This window comes from Aethalodelphis obliquidens, unplaced genomic scaffold, assembly GCF_003676395.1.
Source record: "Aethalodelphis obliquidens isolate GAN/ISIS:26980383/991018 unplaced genomic scaffold, ASM367639v1 scaffold2, whole genome shotgun sequence".
NCBI classification, from domain to species: Eukaryota; Metazoa; Chordata; class Mammalia; order Artiodactyla; family Delphinidae; genus Aethalodelphis; species Aethalodelphis obliquidens.
The window spans coordinates 28,389,750-28,409,421 of NW_020837946.1; the positions used below are offsets into that span (position 1 = coordinate 28,389,750).

At 34.7% G+C, this 19,672-nt stretch overlaps 2 protein-coding genes across 11 annotated transcripts in view; one reads left to right on the forward strand and one right to left on the reverse strand.

Moving 5' to 3' along the window:
- The window catches only part of METTL21A (methyltransferase 21A, HSPA lysine), a 54,345-nt gene extending 39,757 nt beyond the window's left edge, over positions 1–14,588 (forward strand). Inside the window, exons 4-6 of one of the 2 annotated variants that reach the window (XR_003436344.1) lie at positions 3,079–3,285; positions 11,505–11,610; positions 14,085–14,588. The gene's annotated coding sequence lies outside the window, so the exon portion shown is untranslated. The remainder of the gene's footprint in view (positions 1–3,078; positions 3,286–11,504; positions 11,611–14,084) is intronic. The other variant, XR_003436345.1, reaches the window with a different exon arrangement.
- CREB1 (cAMP responsive element binding protein 1) overlaps positions 1–19,672 on the reverse strand; it is a 57,065-nt gene that overhangs the window by 21,548 nt on the left and 15,845 nt on the right. For 3 of the 9 annotated variants that reach the window (XR_003436291.1, XM_027122891.1, XM_027122912.1), the window contains exons 2-5: positions 16,698–16,819; positions 10,637–10,783; positions 9,879–9,920; positions 3,343–3,443 (exon numbers count right to left, since the gene is read on the reverse strand). Coding sequence is in view for 6 of the 9 variants with exons in the window: in XM_027122891.1 (XP_026978692.1) it covers positions 3,343–3,443; positions 9,879–9,920; positions 10,637–10,783; positions 16,698–16,811 (404 nt within the window). In the remaining 3 variants the exon portion in view is untranslated. Of the gene's footprint in view, positions 1–3,047; positions 3,100–3,342; positions 3,461–9,878; positions 9,921–10,636; positions 10,784–16,697; positions 16,820–19,672 lie in introns of those variants that run through there. The other 6 variants (XM_027122902.1, XM_027122940.1, XM_027122922.1 and 3 more) reach the window with 5 other exon arrangements.

Here is a 19,672-nt window from a genome sequence, read left to right on the forward strand (position 1 = left end):
TAAATTTCTAACAAACCAGTTTGAAACTTAGCCTTAACCATCTACCAAAAATTTCCCCCTTATGTAGTTATTGTAACAAATTACATCTTCATGCCTTGTGTGTTCATTAACAGATTTATAATTATTGTTTTATGCATTTGCCTTTCAAATCATGGGAGAAAAAGAGGAGTTACAAAGTAAAACTATAATAATACTGGCTTTTATATATTTATGTATGTAATTACCTTTATTGGTACTGTAGAAAATATTCTTACAGTTGTTTTTAAAAAAAAATAATTCCCCTGATTGTATTTCTCATTTGTAAGACTTCTTACTCATTCTTTTCCACATCTGCCTGTTCCTATTTAGTAAACTTCTATTTTTACTGTAAGGATGGTTTTCTCTCTTTGCAAACAAGATACAAAACTATTTTAAACAGCTTGGAAACTGACAGCTGGTCAATACATCATGATTTGGGTATCACTGTTCTAGAACACTTGTTTTTCAAACTTCAGTATACAAAAGAAGCTCTTGAAGAGCATATTAAAACACAGACAGATTCCTGGGTCCCCTCCCTAGAGATTCTAATTCATTAGATATGGGGTAAGGGCCTGAGAATTTGCATTTCTAACCAGATGCTGATTTACCAGTCTGGGCTGTGGACCATATTTTGAGTTGTATTGGTCTTTAGAGCAATGTTTTTCAAACTCAAGTCATAACCCCTATGTGGGCCATGAAAACAATTAAGCATGTTGCAACCAACATAAACAATAAATAAAAAACAGCTAAGCGTCACACATAAGGATGAGTATTGCTTTGTATTAATTTTTGCTTCAGATCCCTATATATAGGTATATACGTGTGTGTGTACATACACACCTATATATAATGAAGAAAGAGAGAACTGTAAAGATATATTCCTTATTGTGGTTTAAAAAAAGTTTAAAAGCTACTTTTCTAGACCTACAAATAAATCTACTTCTCTTCTGCACGAAGCCAGCAATCATTCTCAGTCTTTTTTTCCAGTTTTTCAAATTGTTGCTCCAGACCATCCTGGACATTCTCCACTCAAGAAAGTTCACTTTCTCTTAAAGTGTATTCCAAATGTGGTCTGAGCAGTGGGATTAATTCCCTCCCTTAATCTAGACACTAGGTTTTTTTTTTTTTTAAACCAACGTAGCCTTACAGCATATTGGCTTTTTTTGGCAACCACATCTAATCAATGATAATTAAAAGAGCATAATTATATTTTTTAGATGAATTCTTAATCCAGAATCCTATACTTGAATAATCGATTTTTTTTTTTTATTTTTTATTTTTTTTGCGGTACACGGGCCTCTCCCGTTGCGGAGCACAGGCTCCGGACGTGCAGGCTCAGCGGCCATGGCTCACGGGCCCAGCCACTCCGCGGCACGTGGGATCTTCCCAGACCGCGGCACGAACCCATGTCCCCTTCATCGGCAGGTGGACTCGCAACCACCGCGCCACCAGGGAAGCCCAATCGATTTTATTTTAAACTCAAGCTCAGAAATTTTACAGTTATCGCCAACATTTCATCCTATTTGTTTCAATCTATTTCCCTTGGCTGCTATGATCTTTCAAGGTTCTTATTCTACCACCTATTAGGGTACTTAGCCCTTTAGTTTCTGTCATTTGCAAATCTGATAAGCATGGCCTCTATGTTTTCAGCTAAATTGCTGGTTAAAAATAGCAAGCCAGGGGCTTCCCTGGTGGCGCAGTGGTTGGGAGTCCGCCTGCCGATGCAGGGGACATGGGTTCGTGCCCCGGTCTAGGAGGATCCCACATGCCGCGGAGCGGCTGGGCCCGTGAGCCATGGCCGCTGGGCCTGCGCGTCCGGAGCCTGTGCTCCGCAGCGGGAGAGGCCACAACAGTGAGAGGCCCGCGTACTGCAGAAAAAAAAAAAAAAAAAATAGCAAGCCAGATGAGAGCAAGTGAGAACCCTTCAAGGATTTCCTCTGGGTAAAAACTGATCACTATAAAGCTGGGCTGTTCCAATAAAAACCAGTGTGTATTATTTAATTCCCATTTCTCCAACTTCACAAAAACATCTTAAGAATTTTGTTAAAGATCTTGTTATAATCAAGACATAGAGGCTAGGTTTCAAGAGTTCATAAACCAAAAGCAAAATAATGGTATACTCCACTATGGAGGTTTGATTATAAGGGAAGATATTATCATCTTTCATAAAAGTAACGCTTTCTCTACACATGTGTGGTCTCAGGCATCTTTTATTTGATTCGTAACTGAAGTGCTATATAATGATTTTTGCTGGGATATACACTATAAGCCAATTAAAGGCAAATAAAAGATTTTTTTTCAACATAAAACTCATATAAGGTCTACAGCTAAGATATGCCTAGAATTTATATATAGAGAAGCCATGTAGCTTGTTTCTTAGTACCAGGTTGAATCTGCTTCAGGATCAAATATCTTATATACTAACATGAGATACATTTCGAAGTTAAAAGATAAAACTAGCTATATTTTGAAAAAATTATGAGTATAAATAAAGGTAACACATACTTGGTAACAAAGAATTTCTTAAGACCTCGAAGTCAATTTATAGGTATTTATTTAGGGTCCTTAATTTATTTGTAAGGATAGAGAAAAGGGCTAGCTTAGCAGCCAAGAAAGTGGGAAAAAAAATTTCAACATCCCTTTGAAAAACAGAAATATATATTAATAGAAATAATTCAGGCTAAAGCAGGGAAGAATAAGTTTGAAGTTCATTAAACTCTGAAGTAAGCTTATGAAGATTTGTGGAACTGCTCTTCCTGGAGATATTTAATATGGAGCCAATTTCTACGTAGTATTAGAAACAGTTTTGGTCCATCTTGGAGGCAAGGCATGGATTTACACAACTTTTGTAGCTGAACACAAAACTACAGTAAGGTGCCCCTAAAATTAGGGAACATCAGCAAAACATCACCCTGAACAACTATTAAATTAACAAGCAGCTATCATGCTAAGTACCATGGCGTAAGAAATGTGTTGTGAAGTAGGTAGTGTAGCCTCAGAATTGACATATAGCTAGAAAATGCTATAACCTTATCAAATGTATTCGAATCTTTTTAACAGAAAAGCAGCAGCCAGCAAAGTCTACAAAAACAGAAGAAAAAAAAAATCAGTGTTTATCCAGGACTGTTCAGAGTAAGAAGTGCTCTTATTCTGTACAGTAAGGTTCTACTTATTTGAGAGAAGCAACTCAAGATAAAGAGAAGTATTCTGTATGGTCCTGAATCCAGCAGCTCATTGGCCTTCCGACATCTCTTCATCTGCAACTACGTAAGGGTACCTTTATACTTCTGATTCTAAGTTCATTTAACTATTAATTTTCCATACCTGTAGGAAGGCCTCCTTGAAAGAATTTCTCTTCGTTTTTGGGAATCGGTTACACTATCCACTGACTCCTGTGAATCTTCACTTTCTGCAATAGTTGAAATCTGAAAATAAAGAAGAACTTTATCTTGATAATCAAATTTAGTTCTCATAAAACTTTTATGAATTTTAAGAAAAAGTGAAATACAAAAGGACATATATAAACCTTATATGTGATTCGGTAGGAAAAAAATCAGTTTTTATGGGAGACAACCATACCATCCCTTTCCTCTCCCCTTTACTCATCCTACAGAAGTCAGAGGACCTAAAATTTTTTCATCAAAACCAGCCTAATCTCTTTCAGGACTTCTTGTAATCAACCCAGAATGTATCAATATTACTTGTCAGTTGTTTTCTTACAGTTGTTAGAACAAAACTACCAAGTAAAATAAAGTTTCTGACATGAAAGAAAGAATAAACAACTAAATATTTGGCCATTAAGTCTAGTGCCTATACAAATATTTTCCTTTAACTACTGGGTAAATAGTTTTGAATATATTTACAATTGTACAAGTAAGATCGGTGATCCTTCAACCGTGTTCCAGATGGTTGTTCCTAACAATTTTGGAAGAAGCCCTCTGCTACATATAGACACGTTTCAAAGTTGGCATTCTACAATTTTTATTAAGCAAAACTTCAAGGTAAAGGACTGTGCATTTCTGGAAAGTATCCTTGGATTGAGAAGTAATAAAGGTAAGTTGAATACAGATTTTACATGGGATAATAACAGCAACTAGCATTTATTGAGAACTTACTATGTGCCAGGTGCTATGCTAAAGCATATACATATATTACATTACTTAGTACTCACTAATACTTACAGGAACTTTACGTGCTAGATAAGTACAATTATTATGTCCACTTTACAGATGGAAGAACTGAGGCACAAAGAGTTTAAGTAACTCACCCAAGTCACAAAGCTACGAAGTAGTGGAGTCACTGTCACACTTGACATCTCAATTCTAGACAGCCTTACCAGCATCAAAATCCTGTTGGTTCCAATCTCAAACCAGTTTTGTCAAAAGCAGCAACCCAGGAACGTCTTTAGACCATTTTTAGACTAGAAGTTCACTCATCTAGGCAAGCTTGTCTGTCAAATTTATACTGCCAAGTTTCTCTAGTCTAATCAGCAGGAGCCTCCTGCTCTTTCCTGAACTAGGTGAGCATCATGCTGTAAGAGTGAGAATTAGATTTAGCCAAGGCAAAAGGGTCTCTGTAGGTTAGCTCCCTGAACAAAATTTATGGCAATGGCAATAAGAATGAACACATTTAGAGGAACTTGAGAAATCAAGTATGTGGTCTGAGCCTAAGGGTTCTGGACAGCAGGTACTCATTTTCACAGAGCTTTGTGATAGACACTCACTTTAAAATGAAATTTGCTAAATCTAGTAATGCTTTACAAAATATGTCTATAATAAAGTAATGTATGTGCCCCTCCAAACACTTTAAAGTATAAACGGTATAGTCTTATAGACCTAAAAATTAACAGGTAACACTGAATGAATCCAGAAATGACTGATAAAAAGATGGACAAGGCTGAATTTAGTCTGTGACTCTCTATAGAGTAATAATGCTATAGTTACTGCCAAAGGAGCACCCAGAACAATTTCCTACTTCTGTAGCTGCTGTTAACTAGCCCACTCAGCATAGTCTCTGCACAGACTTTCTCATAGATGTAGAGTGATGAGTTGTGAAACAGCCTTAGCAGAGAGTCAGAATTTCGAGGAATAACAAGAAGACTGAACTCAAAGTGGATAGTATCCTGACAAGTGTTTACCCTCATTAATGCTTCTCAGAACCTTAGTTTCTCTATTGTTCTTTCTGCCTTTTTTTTGTTTAACCCTCATTCTTACAACCTTCTTTTAAGGATACATAATGACTTAGGCACACTTTCCCAAGTTGAAAGTCATTAAAACAACAATTTTAAAGCACGCTACATAAACCACCCATAGGACAATTTTGAAATGAAATAAATTATCATTGCTTATTAAATATATGGCCCTTAATTTTTCCCCCAAACTCAATGGATCTATTGCTCCCAGTAAAACGAAAAGCCCCCCATTCCTCTCATCTGAAAGAATTTGTCAATTCATACAAAAGGAATTAACTTATCACTCTGTCGTGACTGCAACTTAAAAAAAAATTGAAGTATGATTGCTGTACAATATTATATAAGTTACAGGCGTACAGTACAGTGAGTCGCAATTTTTAAAGGCTATATTCCACTTACAGTTATTATAAAATATTGGCAAAAAAAAATATTGGCTATATTCCTTGTGTTGTACAATGTATTCTTGTAGCTTATTTTATACATAATAGTTTGTACCTCTTAGTCCCCTACTCCTACATTGCCCCTCCCCGCAGGTAACCACTAGTTTGTTCTCTGTGAGTCTTTTTCTTTATATTCACTAGTTTCTTGTATTTTTAAGATTCCACATAAAAGTGATATGTACTGCAACTTGTTAAATGTAAAGAGAATTCAGAACTATTCAGTACTACATAATGAATGTAACATTTCCTCTTTGGGGGAATACTATCCAGAGAGAACTTAGAATTAGGAAGTCAACTCTTATGGTCTATCTACCAAAAAGCAAAAGAACCCAACCCCACACCCCCAAAACCAAAAACAAATCAAAAAACAAGAAAATCCCCAAACCACTGAACCCACATTTCTAAGACCATTAAAAATCATGCCAAAAATCCTTTGATAATAAATAATAGTTTATATGTAATAGGTTATTAAAAATACCCACATGAAAAATTATATCCCAATTTTAAGTATCACAGTCTACCATCACATTTCAACGATAGATACCCTTCCTCTGGTCCTCACCTCCTGTCACCTCTTATTAACCCCTTCCTGAGCTCCTTAAATAGGTCTTTAACCATGGCCACTTATATGTTAAGAAATTTTCAAAAAGCCAAACCACCACCTGTACATGTAAAGTTTTACATCTATATTTCTCTATTTTCTCTTAGTTTGTTAAAAACCCATATATTCTGTTTATAAGGGGGGGGAAGTCCTATTCTGATGCTATTTGAAATTTCAAAATAAAATATACAGTGACTAGAACAAAATTTAAAAAATGGTTGTATTAGATGTTTTCTCAAACTATACATGGTACCCTGGAAACTTAAGCACTTTTCTTGGGTAGAGTTCAGACTCAGGTTTAGGTACAGTTTTTACTCACTGGATCAAGAAGTTTAATAAAAGTCTAGAGCAATAATCTCCAAACTCTTCTGATCTGCAGATCTCCCTTATAAATTAATTATAAGATTATAAATTAATTATAAGAAAATTTTATATAAGCATATATATTTATTTACAAGTTTTATCTATATCATAAAACAAATTAATTTTTAAAGAGGATAAGTATAAATATTAAAATACATCTGTATTTAAATCATTTATTAAATGATTTATTAAATGATAAATCATTTAATATTTCATAACAGTGAGAATGATGTGCTTTAATATGATTAATTAAAAATCATTTAGTATTTTATAACAGTGACTCAAAAATCTGATTCTAAGCTTGGACTTTCTGAAATGTGATTTAACATCTGCTATTGTTTAAAACAATCATTTTTCATTTTCATCTGTCAATTACACAAACTTCTGATGAGATTTACTAGTATATTTTCATCTCCCTGGCTCTTGGTCAGTTATTATATGCTAATAAAAGGTTTTATATTTTAACAAATAAGTTCAACACCTACTGAAACTCTAGAAGACTTCTGAATAGTTTAGAAACTCTATTTCCAGAGTTTTGAAAGTATATAGATTTGAGTTTTTAGGGTACAAATTTTTTTTTACCTGTTTGCAGGTAAAAAAAAAAAAAAAGTATGGGAACATTTCCAAACTTCTATATTCAAAATACTCTGTCCACAGCACAAGTTTCTTTCAAGATACAGTTATTCTCTCATGCATTGTTAAAATGCCACTTTCTCTCAGAAAGGACAGTTGAAAGGAATTTGTTTCTTTCAAAAATATGTTAGGTAACATATCCCTTGCAAGTCATCCCTTGCTTGCCATTGTTAAAAAGATCGGAAACTTTGGAATACTTGTCTTATGTAAAAAGCAAACAAGTAAACTCATCCTTATGTTAAGCAACTCAAGTACTTTGCTATATGATAATCACTGAATCTCTATCTTGCACAAAAGATTTTTATTGTTGTTCCCATCACATCATGAAGTACTGTAAAGACTGTATCAGAAAGTTCATCTCCAACCGCTATCCCTCTTGCTCACTCTATTCAGGCCACTTCTTGCTATTCTTTGGTACATAAAGCATACTCTCACTTCTGAGCCTTTGGACTTGCTTTCATTATTTGTATGGCTTAGCCTCCTTCACTAGTTTATAGTTTCACTGCTCATCGTGTTCCCTGACCACCCTACCTAAAAAAAACACCCTTCCCTCCACATCATTCTCTATCCCTTTTTCCTGCTTTAATCATCTTCCCAGCACTTAATCCTCACCTGACACATTTTATTTTTTCATTGTCTCTCTTCGCTCAAATGTGATCTTCATGAGAATAGAGAAGTATTATTTGTTCACTGCTGTCTTTCATATCACCTAGAACAGTGACTGGCACATAGCATGTGACCAATAAAAATTTACTGAGGAAATGAATGTATTAAAAATGCATCCAAAACTAACAAGTGAGGATGCCACTGTTAACTTCTATACATTTGTGTAACTCCCATTATTTTTGTGGGAATTCTTACATAATCTGTGAGATTTGATGTACATATATACATAAGGATAATGTTAGGGCACCAATGTCAAGCCATACATGAAATATTAGTAGTTTAGTTTCTAATACTCTGAGATGAAAAAAGATAAACAGAAGTCTTATTCTCACATCAAGAGAAATGTACCTTGTATATTTTGGAAATGCTGTTCTAGAATACTAATATTCTCCCATTGAGAAGTTTGAGGAATCACCTCTCTCCTTGTTTGATCACCTCTTCTGATATAAACCACTTCCTACTTATTAATGCTAATCACTGTTAACCAGCTAACATTACCATTAAAGTTTAATAGCTTCTCCATGGTTTAGGGCCTTTAAAGAAAAAAATACTGTTTATGTTTCTGTTTGTAGAATTCAGGCTTTTAATTATAAGCACAGCTCACTTTGATGGAAAAATCTATTTTTGAAAAGATGAATACACATTTCTATAAAGTTAATGGTCATATAACCCCAGGCCCAAATTATTATTATTACTCTTACCACAAAGTAAAGATTAAAATTAAGAATATAATCAACAATTAGGCATCATATATTAAAACCAATGTTTGTAATCTTAGCAAATTTTGTGATAATTTTTGTGTGTTCTTTATAGAAAGATCTCCCACTGTAAGTGAAAAAGAAAAAGTAAAGGTTAATGTGGGGTCTGGAATCTAGGTCTCCTGACTAGCAGGTCAGGTTCTTTCCACTATCATCAAGAGGAAGATAAGAGCAGGGAATTAGTAATGGCATACATAGTACGAAAAACAGTTAGGAAGCATTCAATGAAATAAAAACTGAGGCACAGGACAGGAGACTATTGTTCAGTCAGTGTGGTTCCACAGAAAAATCAAATTCTTCAGTCTTTACCTGGACTATACTGTCTCCTACTCAGTAACAACAAATTCCATTCCCAATATCTTTCAGTATGGAAATGCACAGAACTTGATGATTTTATATCAAAATATTCTTTCTTTTTTCTTCACCCCCCACACCGCCCTGCCTTAAATGTCCAAGCAAACCAAAGGCACAGGGACAGAATGAAGCAGAGGTGGGTTAACAGTGGCTCAATGACTCAATAGTATGCTATGGCTGACAAAATCTGGTATATCCTTTGATGATACTGATAGAATGCTTCTAGGACAAAGGAGGGACTTCTCCCCTCTCCAAGTATCAATCAATCTGGCTAGTAAACTCAAGGAAAACACCAGAGTTCTCACCCACAAGAAGACAACAAGGATGGTGAAGAGGAATCAAAGCTATGTCATATATAAATGGCTGAAGAAAAACAGGCATTTACTTAGTCTGGACATTTTTTTTAAATAGGAAGGATGTGGAAGATGGGGAAAAGGAAGCAGCCCAATAGAAAAAGAAGTTAAATTTGCTTAACTAGTTTCTGAGAATAGAATTGGGACCACTAGGTAAAAGTTTTAGAAAGATATTCTGGTTCACCACAGGAAAGAATATTTTAGCAATTACCCCCAATTATAAATCAGTTACCTCTGGAGATAGAGCATCCTTTCTCTGAAAGTGTTCAAGTAAAGCTGGACTGCCATTTGGAGGAGGAGAGAAGGATATTATATAGGGAAATTAAGCAACAGACTAAGGGCTGGGTAGGTAACAAGTTTGGCCTAGACCTAGAAGATCTCTTAAGATTTTTATTCAAACCTTGAGTTCTATGTTTATAGAGAGGGACAAAGATATAAAGAACAATTTCTCACCTTCCTTTCTAAAAATAGTTCTCTCCAAATCTAGGACCTAGGACTCACCTGAGTTCCGGAGAAAAGTCTTTTTAAGTCCTTACAGGAAGACTGTGAAGCAAAAAATATGAAATGGGAGGCTGGGGTTATGGCCTACTTGAATGAACGTTCAAGTCTTTTTTTTTTCCCCAATAAGCTCATCGAAAAGATGTATACTGCCCTAGGTTCCCTACAGTTAAGTAGAGGTTTACACACCTTTATTCCCTTTGGATCCAAACCAAAGGAACAATCTTTCCAAAGAATAAGATAACATGCATGGAAAAAACCCCTGATTCTTAAAGTGCACTTTCTGAATATATCATTTCAAAGTTATATACTCTAACTTAGAATCCTAAACATAGCTGGTTTTCTCTACATTCAAATAATATCTTAGGTAAGGTTATTACTTTTTGACAAGGGTTATTTTTTCCAATTGCATGTTTAGAAAATAATTACAAAGTTATTATTTTTGTATCTTAATTTTCCCTAACTGAGGTACATCAGCCTTATAGTCTCTCCCAACATTTCCACTTTATCCCATATACTTTATGATTTTTCCCATTCAATTGTTTTCCTTTTTTAGTTTAAGAAAAAGTTTTTTCTTATGTCTGTTCTTGTGTATATATGTTCCTATACTTAAGGTGACTACAGATGCAGCATATTCCATAATTACTGTAAAGTAAAATAAACTCTGAACTAGATATGTTCCTATTTTCATAATGAAAGGAGAGAGATATGGCTATAAACAACAGTTATGAAAGTAGATGCAGAACTTTTTATACACATACCTGAACTGTCTGGACTTGTGGAGACTGAATAACTGATGGCTGGGCCGCCTGAATAACTCCATGGACTTGAACTGTCTGCCCATTGGGTAGCTGTACTAAAGTTACGGTGGGAGCAGATGATGTTGCATGAGCTGCTGGCATAGATACCTATGGTGTTGAACATGGAAAAAAATTACCATCACAGATACCTCCTGGGGAGTACTCATGTTTAGTAAGAAACAACTCTTTGGCAGCAAAAGGAAGACCCTCCTGCTAGGTTAAGTATTCCATTGGTGTGAAAGAAACTAATCATTAAACTTAATATTCTTTTTGAAGAAAGACTACAAATGCTTCCCATGCCCCCTACTTTTAAACTCCTCCCAAATGACAAAAACCAAAAAACTATTTTAATGTAACATCAAAATATATAACACAGACTTCCTTTGAACACTAAATACCACTTTATTTGTATAGTGCCTTACATTTTCCCACCTGCTTTCATATTCAGTTTCTCATTTTGCCCTTCGAAGAAATCAGACTGGTTAGAATAAGGGTTATCTCCATTTTAGAGACAGAAATATGAAGTGCTCCAAGAGATTAAGTCACTTACCCAAGGTCAAGAGATATGCTAGCTTTGAAGAAACATAAGTCTTCAGAATATCATGTGTTAAATAACCCATGTTCTAAAACATAACTGTTCCCAAACTTGGGCAAAACTTAGCTACTAAATCTAGAACAAATACATATCTTACAGTATACAGCATATTTATCTCTTGTAAACTAATTACAAGTATGCCTTTCATTAATGAGAAAGTGTTAATAGATATTATAAACTGAAAATTTCTATCCTCACCCCACCCACTGAACTGATAATAATTGATTTTTCAAGGATTTATTTTCCTCTTGAAGAAATAAGGGAGCAGAACTGAAAGAATATGAGAGACCAGTTTTCTCCTGAGGCACAAAGGCGGCAGATTTAATGACTCAATACCCAGGTTAGAAGGGTTCTTAAGTCATACATGTCTATCAGATGGTATTTACTGTTCCTGTGCTTGAATGCGTTTGGGGGTAGCAATTTTATTTGTTCATTTGGTAAAGTTATTGCGGATATGTGTGTCAGAAACAATGTTAGAACTGAAACTACAGAAATGAGAAAGACATAGGTCCCCGCCCTAAACGAAATTATTAAGGCATGTGTATGAAGGAATGGGGAAAAGAACACAAATAAATATAATTCAGTGAAGTAATGAGGTTTGCAAAGGGAAGAATGGACACACTGAGGAAAGCTACCCCGCCCCACCCAAGAGGAGGGGAGGCTACCAGGGAAGCATGTGAATTTGAAATAAAGAATACAAGTAAGGCACGTTATTATGATTTGCAGGGGGGAGGCACAGAATTCCAGGCAGAGGGTAGCAATGGCAAAAGCAAAGAGAAACAGCAGTGTCTGTAAATGGCAAAGAGGGATGACCAGCAGCCAGTACTACTGGAGCACATAAGTGTGTTACTATATGATGTAGGAAGTGTGGAAAGATGGAATAACAGAGGTAGGCAGAGGCCAGATGGGCTAGTCATGAAAAATCTTACATATGTTACGTTAAAGAACTTGCATTTTACCGTGAGATTGGGAAAAGCACTGAAGGGCTTTTGAACTCCTGAATATCATGGTGAGGCTTGCATTTCAGATAGATCACTTTAATTTAGTGGCAGTGTGAAAGACACTTATCTCAGAGGAAGAAAAAAGTGGAGGTGAGACCAACTGAGAAAGTCTATATATAGTAGTAAGGGTGAGATGATAAAGGCCAGAAATTAGGCATGAGTTGTGGTAGGGATGGGAATGAGAGAAGTGATTTAATGAAAATTCAGGAGGCAAACCAGAAAGGGCTTTATGAATGACTGATTGAAGGAGGTGAGACAGAAATCAAAGACGACCCACATATTTCATGTTTGGGTGAGAATTAGTAGACTATGCCATAAAGAGAGAGAACACAAAAAGAAGCTTATGGGTGGTTGGGGCAGTGGTGGAAGATGATGGAACTGATATGATATCTGAATTTGTAGAGATGTTTAGCAGGCAGTTAAATATTTGACTATGAAGCTTGGGGGAGATACCTACTGAAGGTAGAGGCTAAAACCATGAGCTTCTCCTTTGGACAGTTAGGAAGGCCTTCCTTATCAATCGTTTTTCTGGCTACTATACATCTTATTTTTACCTTGTTTTCAAAATGTGGTCCATGGACGACCACCATTAGAGTTATATAGGGTGCCTGTTTATAAAGTCAGAATCTCTGATGAACCCAAGGACACTTTCGCCTACGCCAAAGTTTGAGAACCAAAACCATAATTTATTTAGAGTATCCCATCTCAATGGAAAGCTCTTCTAATATTTGAAGCAATTAGTAAGTCCTCTTCTCTGAGTATTCTCTAGGGTAAACATAACAAGCTCACTCAACAAATAATCCCTTTTCTACCCTAATTATTCTACATAATGGCTACTCTCACTGTAAGTTTATAAAATACAGATATACCAAAAAAGAAAAAATTGCTTATATCCCTACCACTCGGAGTTAATCACTTAATATTTCTGCTGTAGATATAGGTGTTTTTAAAGATGCATATATACACTCAATTTTCATAACACTATCACAGAATCTACTTTATCTTTCAAATCCATTCTAGATATCTCTTCATACCATTAATAGTATTCTTTAATGATAAAGAATGGTATAATGGTAAGAATTACATAATTTGTTTAATAAATCCCAACAAATTATTGGAATTAAATTAGTAATAATTAAACAATAATAAAATCACTAACTTAATATTATTAAATATTAAATTACTGAATATACAAAAAATTATTATTGAATATTTAGGTTTTCAAATTTGCCTATTACAAGAAAGTTATTTTACAACAAAATTGCAACGATCATCCTTTTACCCAACTCTTTACTTAAAACCATCCATAAAAATTAACATTCCCATACTCAAAACCAACATTGTTTTTTTTTCCACTTAAAAAAAAATCTCTGTAAATTCTAAAAGTAAAATAAGGCATTTCATTATTGTTTTAGATCGACTTTCTTCCTTTACTAGTTAGGCTGAATTTGTGTTTTTACTGTTCATTGATCACATCACAATGGTCTTGGACTTGAAAATTTTATTATATATTTCTAGTATTAAAGACTGACAACCAAAAAATAACTGGTATCAGAATTGAGAGAAATAATGTCAAAAATGTATAATATATGTGTTAAGAACTTGGATGAGCAAGTAAAAAAAACTCTGTAATTTGGTATTAAAAAGAACAACAACAAAAAATATAAATGGGAACAGAAACTAGCTTTCCTAAAATTCAAATATCATGTCATTCCACTTATCAGTGATTATATGCAAATTGAACATGTGCATATAATTTTGTTCTTTCTTGAATTTCCAATTAAGCTTCATGACACTGATTTTGTTTTTATAGGCATAATCACACCAGCAGAGAAGAATGGGAAAGGAGGTAACAGTAAGAGTTTTGGAGGCTGGAAATGGATGAATGGTAATGAACTTGGAAAACCTCAGAAGGCCAACTCATGAGGCAGAGGCAGGGACAGACTGATTTCTGCCACAAAGTCCTTAAGAGGCTCAGGATCTAAGGCACCCCAGAAGGCAGAGTGAAAGGAAAGGCTGAAAATAAGGAAGGCTGATCGAAGGTCTTTGAAAAGCAATTGGATCCCCTCTTCAACTCTCTGTGGAAGAATAACTAATCTATACCCTATGCTGACAGAGAAATGGAGGTTTATTTTCTGGATAGGTGGTTTCTTGACTGCCTAACACCAGGCACTGCTGAGGTGGGTACTAAGTCCCAGTCCTCTTCCCTCGTCTGGCTCAAAGGTCTTTACCTATAAGCAGAAGATTAGTAAAGCTTTTCTCTGCAAATGTGACCAACACTAAAGGGAGAAGAAAGACTTAAGAGATAATGACACAATAAAGATGTAAAAAAAAAAAAAAAAAAAGAGATAATGCCAGTGGGATGCCACAATCATCCTACCGTGAAGCTCACAACTCAGATGTTAGGCCCCAAAAAGAGCCACAGAACTACCAATACAGGTTTTTGGTTCCCTACTTTTAAATGTAGGCAGAAAACCTCGAGTTATGAAATACTCAAGGAAATCTTCTGATAGGAAAGATGGTGACCAAAACAGATAGAAGGGAGAAAAGGTACACAGAAGAAAATCTATGTGGAAAGAAAACTTAAAACTTAATTAATATTATCAGAGGTAAGAGAAAATACTGCCTTTGTGAAACATAAAGAGGATGCTATTAAAACACAAAAGGACTATTCAGAAACAAAGGGAACTCTTGGAAACATGACAGCAGAAATTAAAAAAATCTGACAGATGGGTTGAAATGTGAAGTTGAGAAAATCTCCCAGAAAGACAGAGACAGAAAACAGGAGACAAAAGATGAGAAAATCAGAGAAACAGTCCTATAGGTAAAATATCTGGATCACAAGAATCCTAGAGAGAAAGGAGAAAGAAAAAAAAATCATCAACCAAATAAAGAAACTGCCCAGATTTGAAGACCCAAGATTCCACTAAAAAAAAAAAGCCCACTGAATACAACTGCACAATGGATGAAAACTGCTACAAACCAAGGCCTTGATGATGAAATAGTGAAGCACTGCTAACAGAGAGATTTTTACAAGATAACAGAGATACAAAGTAAGAAATGGATTTAGTCTTTTCAAACAGCAACACTAGAAGTTGACTGTGGATCAATGCCTTCAAAATTTGAAAGAAAAATGATTTCTTTACCCAGTCAAACTTGCTCAAGGGACCACTGGAAACAAAAACTCCATAAGAGAAAGACAGTAGGAAGAAAGGAATTTCCAGGATGACATTATTTAGTGGACGTGGAGGACAACCAGACCAGAAAATGATGTCCCAAGAGATAGATATGTTGAAGGTTGTCACCACCAAGATCCCTGCTGGTATTATATCTTCTTTTCACCACAGGGCTGAATGTTTGGATGAGCCCATATTCTTATCTGTGCACATTTGCCTTGACCATGTGCTAATGAAGTCCTGATGCTCTTACCTTCGTTCCCACACCTGCTTCATCTTGAGTACTTTTACTTCATCCCTAAATGTATTCTGCTTTGCCTTACACCTGAGGGCTGGAGGTGGGTCCAGGTGATCTTAGGAGAAAACACAAAGCAGCCCACCGCTTCTGACTACATTCCTGCTGGAGGTCTAGTATTTGGCCCATATTTTAGCTCAGTGTGGTTACCACCTGTGGTTAGCCCTCTATATCCCAAGACCCACTGTTGCTCATGACTCCTCTAAGAGAGCTTTTAAACTCTTTGTGAAGCTGAAGCTCAACATACCAGAGCCTTGGCTAGGATTATTTTCTTTTGGGAGCTTTCATCTGAAAGAGGCAATGTCACATTTTCTTACCTAGCAGGTTATTGTTTGCTACTTGGTTTTTATATTAACCACCTTTCTCACTCATATATATGCCAACAATTATTAATAAAATAAAACATCTGAGAAAAAATACACAAGAACAAAAATGAGAATATAACCTTAGAATGCTTAAGACAAAGACAAAATGAAAGAATCATGAATCATATTTAAAATATACAGGGACAAAAACTATCATCCTTGAAATTTACTTGTGTGTCAATTTATTTGCTTATCCTATTTTTTAGTTTAAGCACATGTAAATTTAGCCTTTCAGATTATCTGCATTCCCATGCTCCCAAATAAATCTATATGACATGAAAAAAAGCAGTTATCATATTAGGTTTTCTTCCTTTAAGAGACAATCTACCCATCAGTTTAAATGTAATTATTTCTGAATTATGTCACTACAAATAGTGTGTTAGTGTTTAACAATACATTTTTCTGTTATGTTACTGAATCAATACTATCATTTCTAAAATTAGGCTAATACTAAGTAAATAGGAATTTTGATATTCTAAGAATGTTTCTGCTCATTTTATGTATATCTCTGTAATAAAAACTAAGTTCTCTTGTTTAAAACATATTCCTCTTAGAAGAGACAACTTGGAATCTCTCCATGTATTTTATACCTGGGCTAATGTGGCAATCTGTGGCTGGGCTTGAACTGTCATTTGCTGGCTTTCAGCTTCTGTTACAGCTGCATCTCCACTCTGCTGGTTCTCTGCTCCAGATTCCATGGTCATTTAGTTACCTACAATAATATGGAAGAGTGTTACAAGCACTACAGTGCTTTGTGCTTTTGTGGTTTTAAAGGCAATTTTCAAGTTGTAAATAAGTATATGTGGTGGTTAGGTTAGCAGATGCACTCAGAAATCTAGTTAAACTATAATGTAGTTGAATTATTGTCAGACTTGTCCAAATACGCTGAGCTAAAAAGTTCTAGTCTTTTCAAAAAAGAAAGAACTTTTTCCTTTGCCATTTCTTCCCAATGGGATATTACTCCATCTATTATAGAAGACGGGATTCCTCTCTTCCATGAATCTTCCCAACTAACAAGGGGAGGAAGGGCAGCAGCATAATTATAATTTTTTCAAAAATGTATCAATCAGGTAAGGAGGGAGGGTAGAGAGTAGAAGTGAGTTGATGACAGGGTCTATGAGATACTGGCTTCAAGGTACCGCCTATATGGGTATTCCCTCCTATTATAGGGAAGAAACAGAAGAATTATAAGCTACTTCCTTGGGAAATTATTGGTGGTAGGACAAAATAGCCCAGGTTTCAACAGCCCAAGTTATTGGGTATCAAGGTAGAAAGGTGGGATTAATAGACACAGAGTCAGACCTCAAACAACTGAAAAGGTTACTTTGTGTTCTGACTCCTTACCCTATATATAGTGTGCAACATTACACACGTGTGTGTGCGCGCGTGCACACACACACACACAATAAAACACCTTTTAAAATTTTAACTGCAAAATTCTGGATAAGTTAATCAAGGCTGATCTTTCTTACTTTTTGGAAGCTGCTTTGCTAAGAGTTTACTATATTTCTTAGATCTGGCACTGGATGACAGCAAAAGTGAAGAGAAATTCCTAGCAGCAGTAGCTGCTACCTTGAGGTTAGGGAAATTGATTATATATAGCAGATATAACTAGGAAAGCAACTGTGTCTAAAGGAGTCACAATAAAAGGGATTACTTCTTATTTGTGTACTACTGTTACCATTCAGTACCTAGCATATTACCTGTCAAAAATAAATTTAATAGTAAGGACTACCTATGGTGATTCCATAAACAACACAAGAACTCCAATGCTTTTCCAGAATTTATTACATTTATTTCATAACTCCGACATCAAAATAGTCACTGATCCTTATGTGATTATTACATGCCATCAGAATGTATCACATGCTAACATTTTGCCATCATTCACAGGATTCTATAAAAAGAAAGTGTTTTTACAAGTGACAGTTAAAAATGAAAATATCTCTGTAGAAATGAATATAAATAATGTAGAAATACAGAAGCCACCAAACAGATGACAAAGGAAAAGATCAACAGACGACTACATAATTATTTAAAACGTTAATATGACAAAAGCCACCAAGACAAGTACACAAGGAGAAAATATCTGCTACATAAAATCAACACAATAACATCTAGAATACAGAGAAACTACTAATTCAGTAAGAAACTCTTATTGGCTAGTTCACAAAGATATATGTTTCAAGGATGGAATTTTTTTTTATAATAGCAGAAAACTGGAAACAAGTATCCATCATTAAGGAGGACCATTAAAAAATTAAAACAATAAAAAATAATGAAGTCTATCTATAATGTAAAGACACATAAAGCTTCCCAAGACAGACTGAGTGAAATGGCAAGTTATGAATATACTATAAAGTAGAAGTCCATTTATGTTAAAAACAAGTAAAACAAATTGTTGTAAAGGTGTATGCATGAAAAGAGGTATGGGAAGTTATAACTGAATCATAATAAGTGGTGGCTCTGAAGAGAGAAAGATTTGATAGAACTGTATAGGATGATTTTCACCTTTTACTTTTTAAATATTTTAGTACTTTACTTTTATTTTTCTTTCTTTCCATAAGCATGGATTCAGGATTACTTGCACGATTAAAGAAATTTTAATACCAGAAATGACAGATAACATTTTGAAACTCTGAACCAAAAGCTTTACTTCAGTCATGATTTTGAGATATCTGCTAAAATTTTTTAAATCTGATCCTTTTTATATGAAATTAGTATTTTTGTTTAAGATTCACCTAAACTGTTTACCCTACATTTCCAAAGAGTAAAAATAACTATTTAAAAAAAATTATCAAATAACTTTATTACCCTCTGTGATAATTCACTGAATTGTACACTTAAAACCTGTGCTCTTTTAAACTAAAAAATTTAAGAAAGACATCAAAAATAACAGAAAGCAACATCAATAGCAAAATAGTTTATGTATACTAAATACTGTCCATATTTTTGCTCTGGAAGAAAATGGCACATGAAAGCAAAAAATCTAATCCTAGTAACAATAAAATAAGTAAATGAATCCATTTGAGGACAGTACTGAGTCAAGCTAAATAAGAGCAGAAACCCGCAAACTTTTCTCTATCTTCTCCCCTAAGTCATCAATTTAATGAGAATGAGAAGATAAATACAAATTTATCATCATAATACTTCCTTTGTAGAGAGAGAACATGCAACCATTTTTGAAAGACTTTAGTCGAAGCCACATTTTTTTTTAACCTATGCTGTCATCCATATAGTTTCACTCCACCATTTGATTAAAAGTAATCCAAAGCACAGATCATATTTCTTTGGTTTTTGTTTACTTTTCAGTATGTCAGGGCTACTTAATTCTTTTTTTTTTGACATTTAAGGTATAGGGTATCATTACAACTTTTTGTTTCAAAAATTAAAATATTTATGACTCTATAATAATAAAAGAATAAAACCATTAGCTAACATAAGTAATTACAGCTACAAGGACACATTCAAAATAGGAATGTGATTTGCATCCTTCTTCCCTCCCCAACTAGATAATATTCTTTTTACTTATTTTTTACTTTCTTCTAAAAACAAAGTGTGGTAT